The following is a 26,365-nucleotide window of genomic DNA, read 5'->3' on the forward strand; positions in this document are numbered from 1 at the left end:
CACTTTTTCTCTTCATCTTAACCTAATATATATGAAAAAAGGAAGTCTTGCTTGTATGATTCTTCCAGTCATAATTTATCCTTAAAAAGGTATTATTTAATAAAAATGTGTTGATTTATCTATAATATTGTTGACCTTTTTTCTGAGCTCAACAAAGTGGTGACCCGACGTGATTCTTTTCTCAAAATCTAGAAAAGAACTAATTATACTGTTGTGTGAAGTTATGAGTCTATCTCTGGTTATGGCTTTTTGCTGATATCAGAGACTCAGGTGTTGGTTATGGCTTTTGCTAATACCACCTTGGATTTTGGTTATGGCTTTTGCTAATACCATGGATTTTGAACGGTTATGGCTTTTGCTGATACCGGATGGATCGTTTTAAAGGTTATGGCTTTTGCTGATACCTCGGATCCTTTGAGGATTTCACAGTGTTGATATCCTCTAGACTGGCCAGTCAAAACTTTTGTTGTATGGCTTTTGCTGACACAACTATTGGCTGCACTGCATGCCTTTTCTTTTGTTGTATGGCTTTTGCTGACACAACTATTGGCTGCACTGCATGCCTTTTCTTTTGTTGTATGGCTTTTGCTGACACAACTATTGGCTGCACTGCATGCCTTTTCTTCTATTGGTATGGCTTTTGCTGATCCAATTACTGGCTGCATTGCATGCCATATATTGCTCGAATGAAGCAGAAACCTCAAAAAAAGAAGCTACAGAGGAGTTGAAAATGCGAAAGGAAAACATGGAATATCAACTGTCCGAATTGTGAACTCTATGGAAACAACTTCCGAAACAAGCTCACCTGAGATAAGTAAAATAAAAGCCCAGTATACCAGTTGTACCAACTTGATTTTTAAATATTTAAAAGTAACAGGTGCATTTTAAAGCACCTAGAGAGAAATTTGTTGAATCCTAAGGAGATAAATTCCTGACTCAACGATAACTCTGCATTGGGTTATAATGTGGCCTGATAAATTTTTGTATCATTTTCAATTTGCTCATGAAAAGAAGAGAGAATGCAGGTACGTGGCTTGGGTTGCGAATGTGTCGATTTTTCTGCCATTTGGACCTATGGTACGGGTCGATTATTAAGATGTTCGCTGCGAGCACCCTGCTTGTCGATCCTTTTCCATGGGTTTGAGTTTCATAACGATCGATGTATCGCGGGGCACGCCACGCCACTGAGAGAATGAGCATAATGGAGAAATGAAACAAGTTTAACATACATGGACTTGTATGTAACTTATCATTGTCACGGATTTAATTATCAAAACTTTGATTGTATTAACACACATGGTTAAAATAATGTAAAAAACCAAATTAAAAGATCTTCTAAAGATTAGATCTTCCAAACTTTTCTGGGGGATATAAGAGTGGCAGAGCTCCTAGAGAAACAGAGCGCTTCGACAGTATTCAAAATTAAATGAATTTGATACGGTGCATTTTATATTATTATTGTTATATTGTCTTATGAGTGTTGATTATGGCTCAGCGAACGGTTTGTGCCTTGGAAAACGGTTTTCAGAACCGTGCGCCCAATAACAGTTTCCTTGAACTGTCCCAATAACAGTTTAGATTTTCAGATTACCAACATAACGTTAGTATAACGTTGAATCGGGTGGCGACTTGATTTTTAGCTAAGTGAAATTATATCATATGTTTTCATTGCATTGTTGCCAAAGTCGCAACACAACAAAAAGCAAGTTTAACATATATGATTTTAACTTGCTGCTGTACAATTTATTACTCTCTTACTAACTTATTACTGTTGGGGTTTAATTATTATTCATTTGATTTATAATTTGGTGCGGAAGGTGATTTATGATTTGGTGTAATGTATGATGTATTGAATAGAGATGAAAGGTTTGGGGAATTCGTCGTGAGGAAAAAGCGAAGACATTTAAAGAAATATTTAAAGATTAAATGTAAAGCTGATTAAATGTATCAGCAGTATTGAAAGCGATTCTTACCCATAGTCTGAATTTCTAGCTGTGGAGATAAGTGACATCTCTGGATGAGAAGGAACGTGAATAGGATTTTACACTCACAAATTAGTGTAGAAGCAAGACGGACTAAGTTATCCGATTTTATCAGACATACCATTATGATCTCAAATTAATATCAATGTGCAAGATAGATAGTTCGTTTTTCTGTTCCTGTTGTTATCTGGTTTCAGGTAACCTACTATCGACTAACAGCAAAAATAATGGAACTAAACCGAGCCTATCCATATCCTCTGCTGTCCCGTCTGTCATATATTCTCCTGTCCATCTTGTGTTGTCCTGCATATCCTACATCCTATGAATGAAATCCTGTATGAAACCCTGACTGAATGTTCATCGCCTACCCTACGGTATTCTAACCGCCACCACTCTCCGTTGATGTACAAATTAACAGGAATATGAGAGACGACGATGAAAAGAAACGCAAAAGAAGAAAATAATAAAAAAAAAAAAAAGAAGAAGAAGGCATTCAAGTTTATTTTCCTGTATCTCTAAACCGTCTAGAATAACGAGCAACAACTTTGTTTCGCCGGGAATGATTATTCAAGAAGAATAAATAATCATCACCTGTGATCGCTTAGGTGCCCAAATCAAATGATTAGAGTATAATTCAATTAAATGCTGCTCTCTTTGAGCGGTTCTTCCTGCACTCTAGAAACACAACATTTAAAGTAAAAAAAAATAAAAATCTTTTGGAAGAAAACAACATCTTGGCTGAGGCACTTGATGACGTCATTCTTCAAAGTACCAACTTGTTCGAAAGAGCCCAAATGGCGGAAGCAGCTCTTGACTGAGTTGGAGATAATATTAACAGCGTACAAGATACATGTCGACCGTAGAAGACATCGTTGGTTCGTTGGTTATAAGGAACAGAAGCAAGCTTTCCTCAACTTCAAACAATCTCTTGCTAAACGTGAGACAGAACAAGATCCGAGAAAGAATAATGAAGCATGAAGTCTAAAAGAAACAACTGATCATGAATCACACCCAAATTCTACAAAGAACTGACAAATCTTAACAATCAAAAACCACGCGAAAACGCGACGGCCTCTGTGTAAAGCTACATTACAGAATGCAACTCACATATACCCAACTAGTTGGTGAGCAATGTAACCAAAGCAATCGAAACAATGAATGACAATCAAGGAAAACTTCGGAGAAGGCGACAACAATCATTCAGTCAATGCTTATCCGAATCGAACAAATCAGAAATCGATCATTCATGCACTGTACTCTTTTTTACCTTGCCCAGGTTTTTATCCAATGGTTTCTCATATGGTTAAGGTTTTTAATGAGGCAATGCTTCCTGATGATAATGAAGTTCATAAAGAGAAAATGATCCCGAAGTCCAATTAGAGGTCTCATTTTACTTGAAGTATTGAGAAGAATACAACAAATAATGCGTTCCAAATTCATTGAATTTAAATGTCAACATGACATCTGGAATTTGTCTACTTTTTAAAGGAATTTTAATTTGACCCTAAAGAACTTCATTGCGTAACGGCAGCGCTTCTGACTCCTCTCGAAAGTGCCTGCAAGTTCCTGCAGACAAGAAGAATCACTACGGCGTTTACCCTAGCGTCGTGGCTAAAGTGAAAAGTACACATAAGTTTACACATAATTACGAAGAAATAATATATTTGGAACTATGTGTCGTTCCTACTTTTGAGGATACCTCAAAGGGGGGAGTGTGTTGAAGCATATGCTATGCTAAATGGTCTCCGTGGCGACCACTTTTTCTCTTCATCTTAACCTAATATATATGAAAAAGGAAAGTCTTGCTTGTATGATTCTTCCAGTCATAATTTATCCTTAAAAAGGTATTATTAATAAAAATGTGTTGATTTATCTATCATATTGTTGACCTTTTTTCTGAGCTCAACAGGGAGTATCAACGGACCATGTTACATTGGAGAGACCGCGTGTTGGTTGATGGGAATCGGCGCCATTTTCTGCTGTTTAGGGGGGACTGATTTTATTTTTAATTGATATCTTTTTCCTGTGAGCGAATGCTATGTTGTGTAGTGTATTTTTGGAATCATGGTGATACTGTCAATAATTCAAAACGGGTCTGTGCTTTAATCTCACACTGGAAAAAATGTACTTTACGTTTAAAATTTGAAAATTCAAATCTATAAGATTTCGCGTTTTTTCGAAGAATGCCGTGGTTGGAGCTTCCTAGTCATACTACTCGACATCAGCTGATAGCAAACAAAGGTTACCAAGGAAACCGTAAACGCGTAACTACTACCTACCGTCGCCAGAGCCGCTTTCCGACGCGAATGCGTTGGAGCTTCCTGCTTGTTTTAGACTCCAGTCATTTTCATGATGAGAATGTTATTTTCGACCACTGGATTCCCATGATATCAGTTGTACAATCTTAGGAACACCGCTTGGCGCGAACCAGGCTTTCACTTCCCACACTTCATCTGGTTAGTGCCAAGTGATGCTGATATAAGATTCCGTGGGACAAGGAGACCTAGGATATTCGATTTGGAATTCAATTTTAGGATTTGGTTGGGGGGACCCCGGAAAATCATTGATATAAGTTTTTGGCCGTAATAATTATAAATTATGAATACTATGACCAACTAAATGATTTTTTCGTTGAATTCCACCTTTCCGTTCCTCTCATGCACCCAAGAAAATCTGAAGAAAACACTAACACAAGAAATTTAAAACTTCTTGAACCCTCTTTACTGATGTTTTATTTGAGTTACAGCTGTAAACTTGAACCGTTGCTGGATTTAGATTTGGCTGCAAAGAATATGGGCCTGAAGGGGCAGGTGCTTTGAACAGCAAAACTAAATCGGTCTAAGATCTCCAAATCGCTCAGAACAAAAACCCCTAAATGGGGTTGAAAACTGCGGTTGTAATCCGCTGCTGCAAGCTGCTATTCCCAGGTGCGTCAGCCTTCCAGGTTACCAGGCGTGTGCTCGAATGGTGTTGAAAAGGCGATGATTAAAGAGACAGATAAAAACTTAACAAACAAGACTCTCGGCCGACCGACTAGGAGTTGAGACAAAAAGTGACCAGGCGCAAGGCCTGGTCAACGCGAAAAAGTCCACTTTAGGCAAATGTTTCGACTCCAATCGAACACTACTTAATTAATTCCGCTACATTTCACTATGCAAGATACTTCCTGTTTTGTAATTTTTTTTAGGGGGGGGGGGCAAGATGTCTTTTATCACAAGAGGGAGAAAATGTGCGCTCAACCTAACTGTAACCATTTGACCTAAACATGTGTCATTTTCGTGGCACTTTATGATCTACATTGGATCATGTTTATTTTTCACCACGAGCGGAAAGTTCGATGTCACCGCTCAATGTGTAAACTACCAAAGTTGATAATCGCTTTTCATGAATGTTGGGGATCTTTCGATGTGTTTAACGTGAGAGATTTAATTCTCTTACCTCATCTCATGGTCTACTCAATTAGCAGATCGAAGATGGTTTAGATGGAAAAAATGGTGTAGCATCTCACCTATACCTGAGTCATCTCTACAAACTGGGTCTATGTGCATTTTACGAAAATGTGACTCGATCCCTATTTTTAACCGTAGAAACTCTAATCAAGAGCCTCGTACACTATAACAAAACGATCGTTTGCAGCAGAGGCTGAGAATTGATGACGGCCTCTCCTATGCAGTCAGATGTTTTCAATTTGTCAATTTACTCCCCCGGATGAATTCGATATTTTCATTTATTTAAATCCAGCCTTTACGGGTGACACCCCTAGCAAAAGTCGTTTGTGGTGAAATAAAAATGAACAACCGTCGAATGTGATACACAATTACATCCCTCTAAATACTTTAACATCGTATGGAAACTAATAGAACTACGTGTCTCTCTGTGTGACTCAGTCCTAATTTATGGTGAAAATTTCAAAAATAAGTTTGAAATTTCAAAATTTAAAGTTCCAAATAATGATAAATTGCGTTAATTGATAAGATTTTTTTTTTTTTTTTTTTTTTTTTTTTTTTTAAGGAGGAGGCCGATGAAACCACACAAGGCTAAGATTGCCCGTATTTTGCAAAAACTTAGGAAAACAACAAATGCCATGTAATTCCAAGGAGTGTTCAATTTTCCAGTCACCAATACAACCCCTCTCTCCTTCATTGACTCTAATGCTCGTCAGTAAGCGTATTTTCGTTGACGCATGAACGGTCGAACCAGAATGGTTGGATCATATCAGTTTCGTATTTTGTTCCGACGCTATCATACTCTTTCGCAACAACATCGGGACTCACCAGACGGATAGTAGGTGAAATTATTGCAAACGTTAGAGCCAAGATAGAATCCTGCCAAAAGTAAGGTTTAGAAATGACCTGATGATGATGATGACATCTGACCAGCATCAATGGAGATGTTGCATGTGTGAGGAATTTGCGATTTGACTGTTGATTCTTGTGTAAAAGTTCGCGAGAAACACGATGAAGCCACTGGTTCTCTCTGAAATCAACTCCCAAGCTCAAAAAAAGCTCTTAAGTGGAGGCTAAAATGGAGGGGATATCCCACCCTACCCTGAGAGTCCACCTCTACATCAAGACAAACTCTCCATGCAAAGATAGGGAGCAAATACATTGACAGGGCTGCCACTTTATTTGGGAACTCTACGACTGAAAAAACGGCACCACTGCCAATGTATTTGCTCCCTATCTTTGCATGGAGAGTTCGTCTTGATTTAGAGAAGGACTCTCAGGATAGCGTGGGATATCCCCTCCATTTCGGCCACAATTTGAGAGCTTTTTTTGACCTTGGGAGTTGATTTCAGAGAAAACCAGTGGCACCAGTTGTGTTTCTCGCGAACTTTTACATAAGAATCAACGGTGAAATCGCAAATCCCTGTCACATGCAACATCTCCATTTCGATAGTCTAACCTCAAATGTTTACAAACCCAAGTATGACCTAGCGGCCATTATTGCAGCATTTTGACTCGACCGATCAGCAACAAAAATACGCTTAGTAACGGCAAAAATTCAATCATGGTATGGCAGTGAGCTAGGCGAACTGTAGGCACCCTCCACTCGCTCCTGTGTTTCCGCAACGCAGGAATATTACTCGGCGCTCCCCCGGAAACCCGATTACGTGGGAACCAATTTCGTCCCTCGTCTTGCAACATCGCACGTTATGTCGTGTGAATAGTCGGCCCGGAGCAGCCCCGCGGTTTTCTAATCTATGACCCCCCTCCCCCCTGTCGCCCGCCTGAACCCCCGCCCATCGCCCGCGGTGCACACCTAACATACTCACGCGCATTGTGCTTGCCAACTGAGGCACGAGCGTTTTCGTCACCCCCTTACCCCCTCCGGTGGGAAGGGGGGCAGCCGTGCCCCTAATCTGTTGTATCGATAATCCCAGCGTCGCGCTTTTGTGACCGTGCTCGTGCGGTTCAAAGCTGCGAATCTGTATATCGCGGTAAATATCGCGGTCACTGTGCCGATATCGAGGGGAAACGACGCACGGGGGGCAATGGACGCAATGGGAGAGGTTGGACAAAATTTGGAAACTTCAAAAGCCCATAACTCCATTTATACGAAATTTTGAGGTTCTAATAGTTGATTCATTGGTTTCCTCGTGAAATTTTCTTCTAGAAACACCCCTTGAAATTTAAAATTTGACGAATTAAACATCAAAATTTGTAGTTGTAGTCAAAAATTCCATGTCCGACCTCTCTAATGGACTGGATCCACTGTGCGACGGCAGGTTACGGTTCTGTGTCTCTAACACTGCCCGTTTGTTTAATAGATTCCGATCGGATGGAGCCGTGGCCTTAGGACAATCGTCCATCCCAGAGATTAGAATTGGATGAAACCGGAGGGAGATAGGGTCGTATTCATAGTCATCCCTTGAATAGTTCCTCTCGTTAGGAAGCCCAATTTGGTTTGCATTGTGATGAAGGAAGACCACGGGAAATCCGCAAAGTTGCTTCATGCCAAAGACAATATTTGCCATCATCGAGTGAAATTCGCCTGTTTAACTTGGGAAGTGAATCCGTGCAAGTTATTACAATGATTTACCATTGCAGGAAGTGACAGAATACTACGGAAGAAAAAAAATTATGATATTGATAAACTACCTTAGAATTTGCGAAAACGTTGCGGTGATTTGTTATTGTAATTCCTCACAAGGACTCATTTTCTAAAATATACTACTCAAGTTTTACTCAACATTAGCAAAAAGTGTCCTTTTTACGGTGCTTTTTTGAGGGCTTCTGTATCCCTCCTTTAGAATCACAATATGAACCAGCTAGGGCCTCCCAAGGAAAGGAGGTGCATGCTTAAGAAGTGACTATGAGGCTTAATGCCTCGAAAATCAAATCGGGAAATATAAACAGCGATTAGATAGTGATTAAATAAAAGATTTGAGATCGCAGGGATTGAGAAATAAATCTTATCCTCGTTGTACATTTTCTGATCAGTCCTGTATGCAGAATACCATGAATCAATTACAATGGTCCAAACAGAAAGCATCTATGAATAAATAGGTCATATTTTGCGTTCGTCCATTTGCACTTCCCACTCACTATAAAACCTTAGTGAATAATGAAATTGCTTTTATTTTAATTCCACTACCGTTCACGATGGTAAAATCTCCTCTATATGCTGAATTCCTTGTCATGTTTTCACTTTCTTTAACTGGACAAAGAAAGGAAATGTGAAATAGAAGCTAGTTTACTTGCCGAACGGTCCTAATCCTTTATAGTGATCGATTTGACTCATTTCGTAACTTTCGGTTTTCCCGCAAAGAGGGAAATATAAATTCGCCTATTCTGATGTGATGTAATTTGAAATACAACATCATCATATTGTTTCTAATGAGCATCCTTGGCACGAAAATATTTTCAGTGATCACCACTGTCAGGCTTCCGGATTGTGTCCTGATCAGTTGTCGTTTTTTTACCCGGAATCTCCCTTATTCTGACCCATAAATTCTAGGTAAAATATCAGAGGCTGATTTTGCCACAATCCAGTAACCAAGTCGTCGTTTAGCCATGGAATATCTTCTTGCGCCTTTAATGATAATTTGGACATCATGATGATGTTTTAATTTTAATAGGGGTTCAGGAGAAGTTTTCAGTATAGTTTCAACGTGCCCTTCTCGAAATTTCGATGACGCAACATATCTCGCGACACTTCAGTTCTCACCGTGTCCCCGGCAACTTGGACTTCATTTTGCAATTCGGAACTGTAATCTCTGGTTCATCTGTAAAAACACTTATGTTCACAGGGAATACTGATGATACATACGTTGTTTTTAAACTGAGCTAGAAATCATAGTTCCAAATTGCAAAATGCAGTCCACTTATCCCATGCAGAGGCGGATCCAGCAACTCGGCAACACCGGATTCCCTCCATTTGAACATGTGTCAAATAATCGGTTCTTGTCGGAGCACCTGGTCCCTCCAAGAATCGATAAATTTCCATAGGTTTAAATGGAGAAAAACAACGTCGCCAATTTGCTGGATCCGCTAATGATCCCGTGGCACTTAAATTCTGATCCTGCCCATAGTGTCTTGTGGTCCATTTTTCTCAATGGTGAGAATTGGGCATAACCGCGAATCAAGGAAAAAGATGTTTCACCGCCTTCGGACTAGAAGGCGAGCGGACAGAATTCAATTTTAATCGACTTCCCGACTCGGCGAAGCGACGTCGCCCCGGGGATCATCCCTCTTCGCAAGATCTCCCACCCCCGCCCCGGCCAGTCTCTCGACTCGGAGCTCAAAGGACCCCGGAAAATTATTAAAATTAGCCGCCGGAAAATTGCCTCGTTCGCGGGAAGTCTCACAACGAAAGGACTTCGCTCCCGACTTCGTTCGTTGGCGCGGGGTCGAGAAAAGTTGCACCTGATTTGTTGGTTTCAACCCTGAGTGAACCGTTCGAACGCGCACAGGAGAACGAGTCTGTGTCGCACATGATGTTAAATAGTTCGTATCTTCAGATATCTTTTCATTTAAATGTTCCTATATTTTATTAAAGTAGTGAGTTTGCCTGCGAGTGCTTACCTTTTATTTTTCTTTTTTACACCAAGTGCACTTCAAAGCCCATTGCTGCTCTCTTCAGTGGTTCAAGTTCGTACATAAAAGTGTCCGTCAAGAGTAACGTTTCCTTTTAAATGTTTGTTTTAAACTACATTACGAGTCCACGTCTCGATAAGAAATGTAATGAAACCTATACTACTACTAAATCATTGAAGATAAAGTTCAGGCTTTGAAATACCGTTGGTCCTAAAAGTGGTAAAGCACTCAAGAGTGCGGTGAACATACAGAGTTTTTCAAAAGTCACGCAGCACTGGCCATAACTTTAGTTCTAATCATCATGATTTGTGGTTTAAGGCGTTTTTCCTGATGTCGAGGGGGAAACTTGTGAATGTACTTCCCAGTTTTTGATCGGGAGGAGGGGGGCGGGGGTCGACTCAAAAATCTCAAAATGCCGCCCCCCTTGCCAGTTGTGCGTGACTTTTGAATAACCCTGTATACTTAATTACTTAAATCTTCTTGTACATGAAACGTAGAGGTTTTGTAAATGTTTCCGTTAGTTTTCACGTACAATTTAATTTAAAACACTACCTGAGCACTTCATCAGGAGAGTTTTTAGAAATTAGGTGAGGGTTGCTTAGTCAATTGGTCAACCTTTCGGTCATGAGTAATCATGAGGTGAATATGAGCGATGACCTCCAAATGTAACTCCTACACTGTAAGATATACTGTAAGACACTGTAAAACTTGCACACTGGACTATAGATGTGCGGTGTTGTAATCTCTAAAATACGTATACGCATTCTCGCCTGTGTTTCTACTTTGAAGGGATGTTTTCCAGAGAGATCTAAAAAACCAACAGTCCTAGTGCTTGGCTGTGGTTGAGTGAGGAGTGGCTTACATCTAGTCGTCCGGGTCCATTCCCAGAAGCTCTAGTGGCAGTCGGCCCTTAGTTCTGCAGCAAAGCGTGAGGCACAAGAGGCGGAGACCGACCCTAAACTGGGGACTCAGCGCCACTAAAATGAACGCCTTCCATATTGAGTTGGCGATCCCCAGCCACACCACCGCGAAGTGGAGGTACGGCACCTGAAAAATTTATTGAATCCCATTAATTTCTGTTAGTTTATAAATTTTGCTAAAAATCAGTTTTTCAGCAAGTTCGATGACACCCATCTCTGCTAAAAAGGCCCTTGGACCTATATTCCAGACGTTTAATAATATTGACAAGGAAATATATCCTTCATTCAATCCGACTTTTTCTTGAATATGAAAGCCGGACCTCTTGATTTAGGCGGATTTTCTTTTGATTCAAGCTACAAGTCCGATGAATCAAGAGTATTCTTTTGTCAATGTTTTAAGAGTCTGGACTCTAGATCCAAGCTACTTATTTCCGGTGATTATAGTTAAAATAATTCCTGTTTGGTACGGCTTCCATCTATTGTCCACTGTGCTCATACCCCGCAGCAAACCTGAAAATGTTCTGCGATTTCTTTCTTTTCGTAAAAATTCTTCCTAGTCACAGACCTTTGGATACTTCGGCCGGACATAATTTTGTACCATTCTACCACTCGCTTCCTAAACCAGATGGTTGTACTCGCTTCCGACGCCATTATTTAGGATGGTAAATTTTATTTTACCGTAATGGAACATTGTGGACGCATTTGAATGCTTGCCTCCTTCTCCAGCATAAATAGTTTAAAGGACAATCGAATATGAAGTAAATGACATTAAAAAACATTATAAACGATGAATGCAGGTTCTGTTTACGTACGATAGTGTCACGCTTTCTGCTCACGTCTCTATTATCAATTGGTTTATTCATTACTGGTTGTATTCACTAATGCAAAATTGTATGCCCCATGAAGCACCTGAATGTGGCTCACCACAAAGTCAAATCATCAGCTTGGTTGAGGAACTGAAACTCATGTTTTCATGAAGATTTATGTTTTTGCAATGAAAAATACCTATATTAATTAACATTTAACTATTGTTGTAGTGACAGCTTGACTGAAAGATCTATCCACTGGAAAAAAAAAACACATTGTATCTAGAGTCCAGACTCTTGAAAACATCGACAAGAAAAAATACTCTTGATTCAATCGGATTTTTGCTTGAATCAAAACGAAATCCGCTTAAATGAAGAGGCTTGGTTTTTGATTGAAGCTAGATTCTGATTGAATCAAGAGTAAATTATCTTGTCGATGTTTTTAAGAATCTGGACTCTAGATCCAATTTTTTTCCCTCTGTGGTGGGAATACCTTGAATTGAGTGTTTGCGAAGTACTCGAGGAGCTTGAGTGTGATGAGCGGGATCCAGGAGAGCCAGAAGACGAGGATGATGGTGAAGGCGACGGCGTGGCTCGGGTTGGCGAGGCTTTCGGAGACGGCCGTGACGTACTCCTTGTCGTGCATGGTGGCCGCGTGGCCTTGCTTGAGCTTGCGGATGATGGAGAGGATGTAGGAGTATGTGTAGAAGATGGTGATGAGGCTCGGCCCCAGAACGAGGACGGCCAGCGTTATCGAGTAGGCGGCCATTCGGCCCCAGTCTAACGAGCACAGGAACGACTCCCCGTCGAAGATCGGCAGGCTGTAGTCCAGCAGCGGCGGCAGACACATCTGCAAAACACGAATCAGAAAAATTTAATTTCCTCCGGAGTAAAGAAAACGCGCGAATAGACTGATTTAGTGGCTGTGTCAGTCGATATAATATCGAACTCGTGGTTCAAATTTAAACAATCACAGAACATTGTATCTGATTCGCGCTCATTTGCGCCCTTTGCACCATGTTGGTAAAATACCTGCAAGTGTTTCTTACAGTCGAAATTAAGACCTGAATGGATTCATGATCGGTAAATGACTAAATTTTAATAAATAACACAATTAACTCATGAAGAATTTGCACATGCACTGGGAGGAAGAAAAAGAAAAAAAAAAAAAAAAAAACCTCATTGGATTTAGACTTTTAAAAAACATCGACAAGAAAAATACGCTTGATTCAATCAGATTTAAGCTTAAATCAAGAACCAAGCCTCTTAATTTGAGCGGATTTCCTTTTGATTAAAGCTTCAATCTGATTGAATCAAGAGTCCTTTTTCTTGTCAATGTTTTCAAGAATCTGGACTCTAGATCCAATGTCTTTTTTTTCCCAGTGTATATTGAAACGCAGATATTAGTTACCATAGCGGAAGAGATCCAGGTGAAGGCAACCCAGCACTGGCAGCGCGTCTTGGTCTGGACCGTCTCGTAGCGGAGCGGCTTGCGAACGGCGAGGTAGCGGTCGACGCTCATCCACATGAGCGTGTAGACGGAGATGGTCCAGAGGACGGCGGCCGCGTAGCCGGCGAAGCGGCAGAGGATGTCGCCGTAGACCCACTTGCCCAGGAGCACCGGGTAGACCGACAGCGGGACGATCAGCACGCCGCAGCACAGGTCGGCCCCGGCCAGCGAGAGCACGTACCAAAACACCATTTCGTGCGGCCCTGCAAAAAACCCAAAACACCATCTTTAACCGCGTCACCCTTGAGGATTTGCTGGCACAGAACATACGAAGTCATATCTGTATAAGCTGCTGAGTGCTGATATTAGCAACGGCTATTTTCAGGGAGGACTAAAAACAAATTGAAACAATTTTAAAACTCACTTGCGATGATTATTTTAAAAGTAGCAGACGCGTTCAGGGATAACTTTTTTAGAATCTACAAATCTTTAGCAGTGCTGGCGCTAAGTGTCACACTTCGAGCATAATTTTTCCAAGGTTATGGAGTTGTGTTAGAACGACGCCAATATTTTATACTAATTATTTAAAGAACCGCGAGACGTTGTATAAATTACGGATTACTTTACACTGTGGGGAAAAAAACACATTGGATCTAGAGTCTAGACTCTTAAAAACATTGACAAGAAAAAATACTCTCGATTCAATCGGATGTTTGCTTTAATCAAGAACCAAGCCTCTTAATTTGAGCGGATTACCTTTTGATTTAAGCTTAAATCTGATTGAATCAAGAGTATTTTTTTTGTCATTGTTTTCAAAAGTCTGGACTCTAGATCCAATGTGTTTTTTTCCAGTGTATTCTATTTAAGTTTTTCGACCTGGTGGCCATTATCAAAGTTTTCATTTCACATTCAAAAATAAAACTCACAATAATTCAGCAGCATTATATATCTTCTATATAACGTCACAGTGCTTATCTAATATAGCTCACTTCCAGTGCGCATGTCAATGTTCTTTGTTTTTCCCCATATATCCCACGTTTCGCCAAAAGATCGCAGCACCTATTTATTAGTATGTTATCAGTGCCATCAATTTCAGTTTGGACATTTAAGAGATTCTCATTCCTTATACTGGATCGGTTAACGCCGGCGTTGGTTATGTCTTCGTTCTTTAAATAATTAATATATTATTTCTTCATTGCATAAAGAACTAGCGATCAACCTGTGCTTCGCTTGACACTCAATTGCATAAGCTGATGTGTTAGCTCGGTTTAATCCGATGGCAATACAATTACAGCCTCTCCGGAGTCCTAAGGGCGGCAAAACGACCCTTAGGTCGATCGAATCACGTGAATCGCGATTCCTCACTTGTGAGTTTTAAGTGAGTTTTTGTGTAGATGATGTGTATTTCGTGATTCTGGAGGCCCCGAAGCGCGGAAAAAGGACCGCTTGGCCGATCGAATCACTTGTATCGCGATCCCTCACTTGTGAGTTTTAAGTGAGTTTTTGTGTGAATGATGTGTATTTCTTGATTCTGGAGGCTCCTAAGCAGGCCCGCCACAAGGGGGGGGGATTTCTGGGTCCCTGGGTCTGGGGCCCGTGCCACTGGTGAAAAACCACGACGAATTCACATGTAACCCTTGTCTCGTAAGGAAAAGTGAAAATTTTAACCTAAAAATTTCGCAAAAGATGAATAAATTTTCAAAAACATGCTGGGGCACTATAGAATTCTTCTTACTTCTTTAAAGATTTCTATCTGCCTTCAAGATTTGTAGTATACATTGATTGATATTTTTAGTAACTGCGTTTCATTTTCTTCCGTCGTCGGATGCTAAGAGGCTCCAGTCTGGGCATTCTCGACTTCAATGGCTCAACTTCCTTGCCATAGACGTACAAAAGAGGAGTCCAGGGGGGCTTGGACCCCCCTGAAATTGTGAAAAGTATCATCTGCCCCCCCCCCCCCCCCCCCGAAAAAAATTTCCAGATGTTTTGGATGCATTAATCCGAAAGTATTTCGTGCATGCTGTAAAAGTAAAAAAAAGGCGTAATTATTCTGCAGAAACCGATGGATAATCTCCGTCATGGGAGCTTCAAAATGCGTCTAAAGCAGATTTTAAATTTTAAAACATTTCCCGGAGGAGGCCCCCGGGCCTTAAAACTGGTACCAGGGCCCGAGATTGGATGTGGCGGGCCTGCTCTCGGGGGTCGAAATACTTGTATCGTGCAATCGAGTCTTATCTTTTTCACGCACTGGGCTGGGACGAATTGATTTCAATGCGTTAAATGCGATTCACCCTCAATTCGATCGGTATGCAATATTAGCTCCTCGGATGTTAAAATAGTTGTATCTTTCGTTTTGGAGTTCTTGCAGCGCTCAATATAAGACGAATGAGAACTGGACTACATTTTGCAATTTGGAACTATAAATTCTAGCCCGGTTTAAAAACAACGTATGTGTCATTAGTTTCCCTATGCACATAAGTGTTTTTCCAGAAGAGCCAGACTTTATAGTTCCAAATTGCAAAATGCAGTCCAACTGGTATGTTGCGTTCAAGTTCATCTGTTCGGAGGTGAACTCAAAGGTCTTTTCCCAAGTCTGAGAGCCGTTTCTAGACAAAATGAGTAGTATTATCGTGTTTCTCAGGCTTTATTTTGCAGTATTCATGGAATCTACTAATCGGGGAATAACCCATCTCCGATCTTTAAATGTTTTTATTTTTTTCTCCATTCGAAAACGGTTTTTAACATTTGTTAAACCCCTTTTCATTTGTGTTAGGACGTGTCTACACCCTCCATAAACGTTCCCTTGTTACAATGTAAACTTTATAGGACCACCACAAGGAAATACGCCGTTTAAAAGCATGATCACGAGTACGAAGTTCTGAAAAAGAAAAATTTCGAGCGCAAGAACTTCATTGACCTTACAGTATTCTTTTTTTTTTAGCCTTGATCTTTTCTTTTAGATTACTTTCACCAGTTTTAAGTGTTTCTTTGTAGTAAATGCAGCTCCCTGTCGAAGCTCTATAACGACCCAACGAAAAATGAACAAATGAATGCAACTAGAGTGGCGTGACGGGTAAAGAATAGAACAAAAAGTTAAATATCCATAAATATATTGCTTAGCTTCTATACTTCCATTTGAAAGAAATGGTTGAACTGTTGCTGAAACGCCCAAGAGATGGTAGGAACGTGCTGCGAATGCTAGAGAAGAGACGAAAAGTCGGCAAATTGAGGATTTTTGCCCGGTCCTGGGAAGTTCAAATGAACTTAGACGTTCCGCTTAAAGCTAGCGAGGACGAGTAAACTTGGAACAGAACATCATTGATCCCGAGTCTCTTCTCAGGATAACTTGGCTCTCATCGTATCGCATTTCCAACCTTTTTGTATATCTTACTTTTCGCAATTATCTCAGGGAGCCCTCTGTGGGAGCTGCGCACAGTGGGCAAATCCTCCGATCGAACGTCGAAAAAGTCCAAAAATAAATGAATCAGGGGGGAAACAAGTTAAAATTTACAAAATCATGCAGTTCGACGTATGTGGATCTCAAATCAATACATTTTTGTGCCTTTCTCCTCTCATGAGGTGAATAAAATGATGGAATTTACCGAGCGTTTTAATATAATAACCTCCTTTTGGAAGTAAATGTGAACACGCAGTTTGATGTAAATATCTGATTTAAACAAAAGTAACGACAGAAATTCACCATTTGGCGCATGCAAATCAAAAACTATATGCTTGACAAGAGACTTTCTGGTACGTGGACAACAATTCCATCACCAATATTGTAATCGGAGCGAGGCTCTTTAGTGTGTTTCCGCTTTATAAAATTAAATCGAGATAATGAATCTTTAACCCTTGCGGAAACCAATTAGATAGTAAGTAAGTATCGTTCACGTATCGAAATGCATGGTTCTAATACTGGTACTTAAATATCTGAACGGCGCAGAGATACGACTATTCGTGCTTGATGGATGTCCGTGGTGCATCTGCAAAATTGAAGGCACTATAGCGGGAGGCGTGAACTCTCGATACTCGGCTCTACACTGCCAATGAGGTGTCGTTCAGATTTGGCAAAAAGTTACAAAGCAAAACTCTAATATGTGTCACGCATCTTTTTCTAAGTACACTCTCGGTTCTTCTTTTTCTTTTTTTTATGTCTGATTCTTTTCTAAGGATGTATTTGTAAACCGACATCTAAGGCGTGTAAAGATTAGCTAGCGGCTTTCCACATTTGTCATAATTGCTCGTTATTTCTCTAAGAATAGAGTCCCCAGACCAAGTTTCCCTCACTTTCTTCCCACTCTTAGTGTTCTCTGACTTTGCAGCAATTTCTGCAAGTCTGTCCCAGTTGTCAGTCCCATTGTGCATATCTTTCATAATGGACGATGGAGATCGTCCTTTTGCAAGGTCTGGGGCATGCTTGAGGGCATACAATAGCTCGTTTCCTGATCCTTTTTCTCTCTTTGCGTATTTTTCAAATGAATCATAAACAGACATATCAGGCTCAACTCTGGTCACATCGGTGGCTTCATAATACAAAGTGCTCACCGTTTCTTGAAATGTGAAGTAATGATATATCCACACCTTTCCCCATTCTTCTCTCGGAGGCATGGTGGCTTGTCCTCTAAGGCATGCTTTGAACCATGGAGATTCTTCAAATCGTTAACCAGGATACTTCTGATGGTTGGGGAGTTCTCGGATCTTGGCAGTAAGTTTGGCAAAGTCAAGGGCCATGCAGTACCTGAGGAAGTCTTCAAACACTGAATGGACGATGGAGATCGTCCTTTTGCAAGGTCTGGGGCATGCTTGAGGGCATACAATAGCTCGTTTCCTGATCCTTTTTCTCTCTTTGCGTATTTTTCAAATGAATCATGAACAGACATATCAGGCTCAACTCTGGTCACATCGGTGGCTTCATAATACAAAGTGCTCACCGTTTCTTGAAATGTGAAGTGATGATATATCCACACCTTTCCCCATTCTTCTCTCGGAGGCATGGTGGCTTGTCCTCTAAGGCATGCTTTGAACCATGGAGATTCTTCAAATCGGTAACCAGGATACTTCTGATGGTTGGGGAGTTCTCGGATCTTGGCAGTAAGTTTGGCAAAGTCAAGGGCCATGCAGTACCTGAGGAAGTCTTCAAACACTGACTCAGTAGCCTCTGAGAAAGGCAGCTGGCTTAAGCAACTTATAACAGATCCTGAAAGCTGGCTCACTATAGAGAACATGGAGAACCAAATTTCTTTATCACACAGGCACTCTCAGGTCACGGAGTCTTCAATGGGTTCCTCCACCGTATTGGTGTTTCTACCACCGACTCTTGCCCCCACTGCCAGGGATTTTCGACTCCCCTGAACACACTATCTTCAATTATCCTCAATTATTTTCAACAGACCGAAAGGAACTGGAGGACAAGTTAGGCGAGCGTTTCACTGTAGTTTCTTTCCAGAAGCAAATCACCAGCTCCAAAGAAAACTGGTTATCTATTGGAACTTTCCTGAAAGCATCCTTGACCGCCAAGAGGAAGACTCTTGACCAATCAACCCCCTCCTATGTATGCCAGACGGCAGTTTCCGGGGCCGCAAACGGATCTTAAACCTTCCTCTTCAAGGAAGTCCTGCCCTTAAAAACTAGCCTCTTATCTCTATTCTCTTGTTCTTTTCTATTTTTTCTTTTGAGGCCTCAGTCCCTATGTCTTTACTTTTTTTTTATTATCAATTATGTTTTCATTCATTGTATAAACAGAATTTTTGTACTAAAGTTTTATGCGGCAAATAAAAAAAAAAAAAAAAAAAAAAAAAAAAAAAAAAAAAAAAAAAAAAAAAAAAATCTAAAGCGTGTATTTTTATGTATCGGCTCCGTAACTCCCCGGAAGTGATGCTCGGGTTAATTTGACCCAGCTTTGGGGTTTCTAAGGGTGCTTATCTACAAGAATTCCCTGGCACTAATTGTATTTTCTTCCTTTTTTTCAATTTTATACATATATCTATTTTTACGATGTATTTGTAAACCTATATCTAAAGCTCGTATATACCGGCCCCATACTACCCGCGAGGAACGTGTTTCTGGCAAGCCTCTCGGGTCCATTTGACCCGGCTTAGGTATCTTAGGGTTAAAAGGTGACCTTTGCGGGTGTACATACACTGTAGAATTGTTACCAAATGAATTGGATTATCAAAATCCTATCATAACAATAGCACGCATCGACTATAGTAATTAATTAATGATTGCACTGGTAAAAAAAACCTCTTGAACCAATGCCGAGGTGCATTGACTCAAGAGTGCAGTTTCTTGTCGCCGGATTTAAGAGTCTTGAACTCTTGTTTCAAGCGGATTTTGCATTGAAACTAGAGTCCAGACTCTCAAATCCGGCGACAAGAAACTGCACTCTTGAACCCAGAGGTTTTTTTTTAACAGTGTGAATAATTGAGGAGTCAATAAAGCGATTTCGGACTGTCTTAAGATTTAACGCATGAAGGTCTTAACGATTGTTATGCAATACTCTTATTTCGTGGGAATCGTCTGCTCCGTATACCCGTTGTTCTGGACGACGAGTTTTTCCCGGAAGACGAGTCGTCGACAAAGGAAAGTTTCGTCGTAGAATTATTCATGGGGGCCCACTTTTCCCGTGATCGATTATTAACGCACGCGCACATTTGAACCCATCCTGGCGGATGAATATACATGAGTCTCGGAAGACCTAGCATCTGAGGGATGCTGGGGATGCATTTAGATGATAATGATATCGTCGCTGGTTGTTACCTGCGACGCGACCGGGGAACGATCCACTTCAATTTCGGAGCTTTGAACACCTTCCTTTACAGATGCCGGGGAAACCTTTGGCCGCTAAAACCCGCACTTCCAAACGGAATAAGCAAGTAGTTCTGCTAAATATGAGAACCGCGCAAGTTGCAATCTGCTATCGATGTTCAACCGCCCCTTTAGTCAATATCAGAGCATTTAGATGGCGAGAGTATTGCCGTATCAATCCCTTTACGACAGCCAAAGGGTGCCACTCTCCGATTGGCCGGCGGGTTTAAAACTTTCATGGTATTATCTGCTCCTTGTTGTTGATCAATAAAAACAAACAGGATGGTGATGGTATTCTGAACGAGATTTTCTACTTTCTACTTTCTGAAATAAGTTTAAGCTTTGATAAGCTTCTAGATGGGATCCCATAAACCATGTCCCTGCACCCTGTTAAATTTTGATTTCTTTATCGCTTTGATGCCTACTCTTTTTCTGACATCGAAAATCTCCGATCACGGCTTTTGTATTGTATTTAGAGTCATTGAGTTCTCACATTCGGGGCATTTTTTTGCCGGGGGGGGGGGGGAAGGGGGAGCATATTTTGTATGATGAGAAATTCACGTAACTGAATGGACGTTTCCATGTCTTTACTTAGCTTCATTAAACTCATGTTCGGAGCCATTGTTTGATCTAATTTTTAACAGGTTAAAACAACAAAGGAGAGGTCGTGAACCACGACGCGTCGTCAACTATTCGTGCCCGGTGCTCAGAAGAGAATCGGAAACGGAAGTGACGTTTGAATCGTCTAGTTGTTCGGTGTCTTGTTAGACGGTGAGATTCGTATGCATGTTTGTTATCTCTCTATGGCGTGTACATTTTGTGACGGTAGGTCAATGCAGTTCGAGTACCGAACTTTCTCCATATTTTGTCCGTTTATTAAACGTTTCCTTCAGGTCGTGTTAAATTTCTCTTTCGCGAATAATACGAGTTCAAAGGAAAACCGTTCCTCATGGGAGGGTGGCTGTAAGGACTTTCCCTCGATTTTAATTAATTAATTTTGGCACGGCATATCCATAAAAATAGGCGCGTGATTTCGAAATTTAGAGGAATTGGCCGCTCGCTCCGCTTCGAATGTTATTCGAGACCGCTCCCCCAACTTGGCGACTCGCGAACTCAAAACCCGACGAACTGAAGCTCTAGAAAAATCCCCGGTCTTTTCAGTTTTGAATGAGCGAGCGTGCACCGTAATTAATTTTAAAGCCACGACAAACGTGAGCCAAGCCGAAACGAACGAGGTAAGCCTGGCCGTCTAAATTCTGTCGAGCCGCCATAAACATGGGTTTTCGGGGCGACCCGCGAAGTCTTGAAGCCCCCTCTTCAGACATCAACGGAGCTTGCCAAGTGCGCCTCTTTCCATGATTGGCCCCGGGAAGGAACGCGACGCGTTCAGCCCTACCTGACAACGTCATTTTATTAGTTTATCCTCCGGGCCATGTTAGCTTTGGCTTTGTTCCGTTTTGACTCCATGTAAAGTGCAACGTCACCCGGGTCGCCCCGTTCCTAATTTTCCGCTTCGCTTCCTCTAACACCATCTGTCTCGGAGCTCCGTTCCTTGGAAAAATTTCCCGCCGTTCTTTCAAATTATCCACCGCGATGCATACTGGCATTGCCATGTTGTTGAACGATATTTAAAATTTACATCAGGTTGAGCATAACCGCTTCCTATTTGTGGGAAAAAGAGGTACCCTATTTTTCAATAAGTGTATGGGACATTGTATAAGTTCATTGGGTACCATTTAAGTATTCAAGAAAATCAGTCTGTTTCAATTTTCCATCAAAAATATTGGCCCGTAGCTACATTGGGAAAAAAATTTGCTTGGATTTAGAGTCCAGACTGTTGAAAACATTGACAAGAAAAAATAATCTTGATTCAATCGGATTTCAGCTTAAATCAAGAACAAAGCCTCTTAATTTAAGCGGATTTTGTTTTAATTCAAGCAAAAATCCGATTGAATCAAGAGTATCTTTTCTTGTGATTGTTTTCAAGAGTCTGGACGCTAGATCCAAGCGACTTTTTTTCCAGTGTATTCTTCCAGAAACCATCCAATCTTTGGACTAATTACATGAAATTGACACTTTGGTAATACGAAAAAGATAGGTATTTTCAATTTGTTTTCTAAAAATGCCATCTTTTGTACGAAGATTGAACCTAAAGGGTGCAATATTTCACTGAAAAGGATTCTTTAATCAGGTTTAATCAGTCATTTCTATGGATGGTCTTATCTTTAAGACATTTTATGGTAAGAGAATCCATTCTCGACCAAATTTATGGTTTCACCGAGTTTCTTGTAAAATTTTACAGCTGTACCACTAGCAGTTATACATTAGGGCAGAGCACCTACCCGGCTTGGGAGAGCAGGGACATACCTGTAATTTTGGATGTCAGGTTTCATCAGGTAATGAAACTCTCAGGGCCCAACAGGGCAGCCAACCGGTAAACCCAAACCATCCATATACTTTACGTATTAATATGATCATTACTATTCTTATAGGTTTATTATCTATCAAAGCACGTATTAACCTTTGTCTTTCGAATAAATTATCTCAGATTTGCGGGAGGAATCTTATTTCCAAATATTCTTTGCCACCTTGGTTTGGCATTTGAACATGAAAATTGGTAACAACAATTTTGTAGTATTTTTACCGCGACAAGATTAGCTGCCCTTTTAAACCCGAAGAACTTAATGTCTCGACATGTTCATACTCTCCTCATCTAGATTTTCCAAACTAGGGTCGTTCAAGATAAAATTGATGAATGTCTTTATCTCAGGAACCATGGTAAAGAGGACTAATCGCTGATGTCTATTGTTTGAATAAAGAAAAAAGAACCCATAAACAAAATTCTCTAGATGTCGCTTCTAAAGGGCAAAAGACTCACAATCTAGTGTTTTAATCTGTCGAACTTGGCAACCGTGTCCATATTCACCCGCGCAGTTTTTCGGTCGGCCTGCGAATTTTCTGGGAAAATCCGCACCTGGTTAAATGGTTTTTTCGAGAAATAACTCCGCTGAGCGCCGTTGTTTCAGTTTTTGCATCAAATCTCAATGTATAAATGAGGTCCCTCGAGAAGCAGGTTTGTCGACCTTCATCAGTGTTTTTAATTTGAAAAACGTACCTAATTTTAATTTAAATTACGTGTTAAACTCGGTTAGAATCGGTCTGAGGAACCGTTAGCAGCGAAACAGTAAATTGGCAGAGATCTAAAAACTTTTTCATCGTTGGTCGTAAATTATTCATCCTGGAAATGCCCATTAAAAGTGTACACTTGGTTTTATGTCATTTATAAGCTTCTGCGGTGCAATTTTATGCATCTAATGGATATGACGCTGAATGTTTTAAAATATATTAAGTAACTAACTTACTTCATTTTAAAAACGTTATATTTTTAAAACGTGGCATTATTTTTAAAACCTTTTCTAAGCGATGGCATCGATATTAATCTCAATAGCCGTACTTGTGTTAAAAGGAACTACACAAAAATGAAAAAGAGAAAGAAAAAACCAAGGAAGACGTAATCTTTGGTTTTAACCCATTTTTACATCGATCTTTTTCAGTCAGACACGTCCAATTTTGAGTGTTTGGTTGCGGAAATACCACACTGTAGCACAGTAAAAGCACAAAATATAAAAGAAAAATTGAACAGCTTTGGAAATCATTAAATTAGACACGGAACCACCTTAATATTTTCAAAATACACGTTATATTTTCCTTTAATAAAATATTTTTTTTTCATCAATTGAAATGAGAATAATCCGTGCAGAGCGTGCAAACATTTCAAAATCACGAGTTGAAAAACGCCGACTCCGCGAGTTTAAATATTAGAGCCCGACACAGAGCGCACTGGCGCCTACAAACCTAACGGGATACTTCTCGCGTTGCGCAATGCGTGAAGTATCCCTGTTAGGTTTGTAGGCGCCTATGCGCGTGTCACGCTGGTCGCCTAGCGAAGTCCGGAGTGCTACGGCGTTTCAAGCAACTATTTCCGGGCATAGGTGTTACACAGTATCATACGAGATTGAAGACGCTCCAACGTATCAAGATTGACAAGCTTCCTTTATGGATAAAGACCTTTCCTTGCAAAATAAATCAAGATACTACGTTACAAAAAGAGAGCGGTAATCTAAAAAACTCACTCAGCCCTAGCATCCGTATTTAACAACGTTTAGCATAATTTTTGAATTTCATTAGAGAAAAATCTGACTCGATTTAGGCAGAAACATTCTTAGGTATACCGTTAAAAAGATTTTATTTTGAATCAAGAATAAAATAGCTGAATGAAAGAGGGTTTCTGCTTGATCTAAGTGACTTTTCTTTTTATTTAAGCATCCTCTTTTCTGTAATGAGACATTATTTTCTTCATTGATTTATAAGGAAATCTTCTCGGCGGTAAATTTGAGCATATTTCTGCTTGAATCAAGTCACTTTTTCCTCTAATTAAGTTCAAAATTCATGCTACACGTTACTGGATCCTGATACTAGGACTTAGCAAGTTATTCGATTACAGCTCTCTTTTTTTCGTTGTCACTCAATAAAATTTTTGAGGAAACTTCGTGTTGTTGAAAGATGTCATCAATCATGATATGCTGGGGTGCCTTCAATCTTGTGTAATATTGTTTGTATGATATTGACGCCAAAATTCGCAATTATATATTTGTTTCCGTTTGACCAACCATACAAACAAAACCGAGCAAACCCTCATTCTTCCAAGACATTACACATTTCATCCAAAAACATCGTAAGCAAATGTTGTATGTATTACATGTTGATCAATTAACTTTGGGTCTCAATAATTGGTAAGTGGACCAATTCTCCCCTGCCAAAAAAACGCGTGGACTTAAACTACTGGAAGAAACAAGTGCTCGGACAAAAAATCGTTGACGAAATGTCCTATAACCATTGCCATTGCCATTGTTGTAATCCCCTCCGAGGGCCTTGGACTGCATTTTGCAATTTGGAGCTATAAATTCTAACTCATCTGAAAAAAACACTTATGTGCATAGGGAAACTAATGGCATATACGTTGTTTTTAAACCGGGCAGAAATGTATAGTTCTTAATTGCAAAATGTAGTCCTATTTTCATTGTGATATTGTTGCGTTTTTTCTCCGCATCGTTGATATTCTTTTTTTTTTTTAAGATGTGGTACGTATAGATCTCCTCAAATCTCCCTTAGTCAACATGTAAACCATATGAGGCCTCCTATGGAAAGCCTACGAAGAAGACCCTAAGAAATGACTGAATACGCCACGAAGAATATACACTGGGAAAAAAGTCGCTTGGAGCCAGACTCTTGAAAACATTGACAAGAAAAAAAACTCATGATTCAATTGGATTTTCGCTTAAATCGACAATCAAGCCTCTTAATCTAAACGGATTTCCTTTTGATTCAAGCTTAAATTTGATTGAATCAAGAGTCTTTTTTCTTGTCATTGTTTTCAAAAGTTTGGACTCAAGGCCTTGTCCACACGAGCGCAGTTCGCGGAACTTATTTCGAGGAACTTGTCCCCGGAACAAGTTTTTAGCTTAGCTAAAACTTGTTCCTCCAAAACCTGGAACTTCCCCCGTACTCCGAGGTTCTACGTACATATGTTTCTTTTGATGTGAATTTGCTTGTTTTTGTTTTTTACGTCCTTTACAGATCTTTACATTTACTTTTGTTACTTTGGCGGTCGTAATAATCTATTATTTTTCAATAATTGTATAGTTTTTTTGAAGTTCCGGTTCCAGTTCGGGCGAACTCGTGTGGACAGCATGCCTCGTTTCAAGGAATAAGTTCCGGGAACTGAGCAGTTCGAGGTATAAGTTCCGCGAACTGCGCTCGTGTGGACAGGGACCTAGGTCCAAGCGACTTCATTTTCCAGTGTATTCTAGTACGGAAAAGAAGAGAATTTACCTCTGATGTTGACATAGACGGCGATGATGAGGAGATTGAGCATGATGATAGCCAGGGCCATGGTGCAGATGATGGCCGCCTGGGTGAGCGCCTCCAGCGTGGACGGCTCTGCGGGCTGTGAGCCGGGGCCGGGGCTCTGCGGCTTCACCTGCCCTCCCGCTCACCCTCCCCGCACCCACACCCACACCCGCCCCCCTGGCCAGCCGCCCACGCTGCCCGCCCCGCCAACCAGCCCAAGGCCCCCGCCGACGACCAGGCCTCCCCGGACCCCATCGTTATCTGCTCCCGACTTCCATCCCCGGCCAGAGCCCCTCCGTCCACGCCACGCAAAGCGAGCCTGTAACACACCAATCAAAAATCTCGTTAATAATAACATTAGTCGTTGGAAATCTCAATCGAATTTCGGGCTAAAAGTCGTTGAAAACAATTAAAGCATCGCGTTATTCTACGGTAAAAGCATGGTTAAAGT

General features: G+C 40.6%; 1 protein-coding gene across 1 annotated transcript in view; it reads right to left on the reverse strand.

The window, feature by feature from the left end:
• Positions 1-26,074, reverse strand: part of DopEcR (G-protein coupled receptor DopEcR) — a 44,383-nt gene extending 18,309 nt beyond the window's left edge. Inside the window, exons 1-4 of the mRNA XM_019042459.2 lie at positions 25,897-26,074; positions 13,159-13,460; positions 12,241-12,597; positions 10,884-11,068 (exon numbers count right to left, since the gene is read on the reverse strand). Coding sequence (XP_018898004.1) covers positions 10,886-11,068; positions 12,241-12,597; positions 13,159-13,460; positions 25,897-25,957 — 903 coding nt within the window. The 5' untranslated portion in view covers positions 25,958-26,074 and the 3' untranslated portion in view covers positions 10,884-10,885. The remainder of the gene's footprint in view (positions 1-10,883; positions 11,069-12,240; positions 12,598-13,158; positions 13,461-25,896) is intronic.
• Between the last annotated feature and the right edge of the window lie 291 nt (positions 26,075-26,365).

This window comes from Bemisia tabaci, chromosome 3 (genome assembly GCF_918797505.1).
Source record: "Bemisia tabaci chromosome 3, PGI_BMITA_v3".
In the NCBI taxonomy this organism is placed as follows: Eukaryota; Metazoa; Arthropoda; class Insecta; order Hemiptera; family Aleyrodidae; genus Bemisia; species Bemisia tabaci.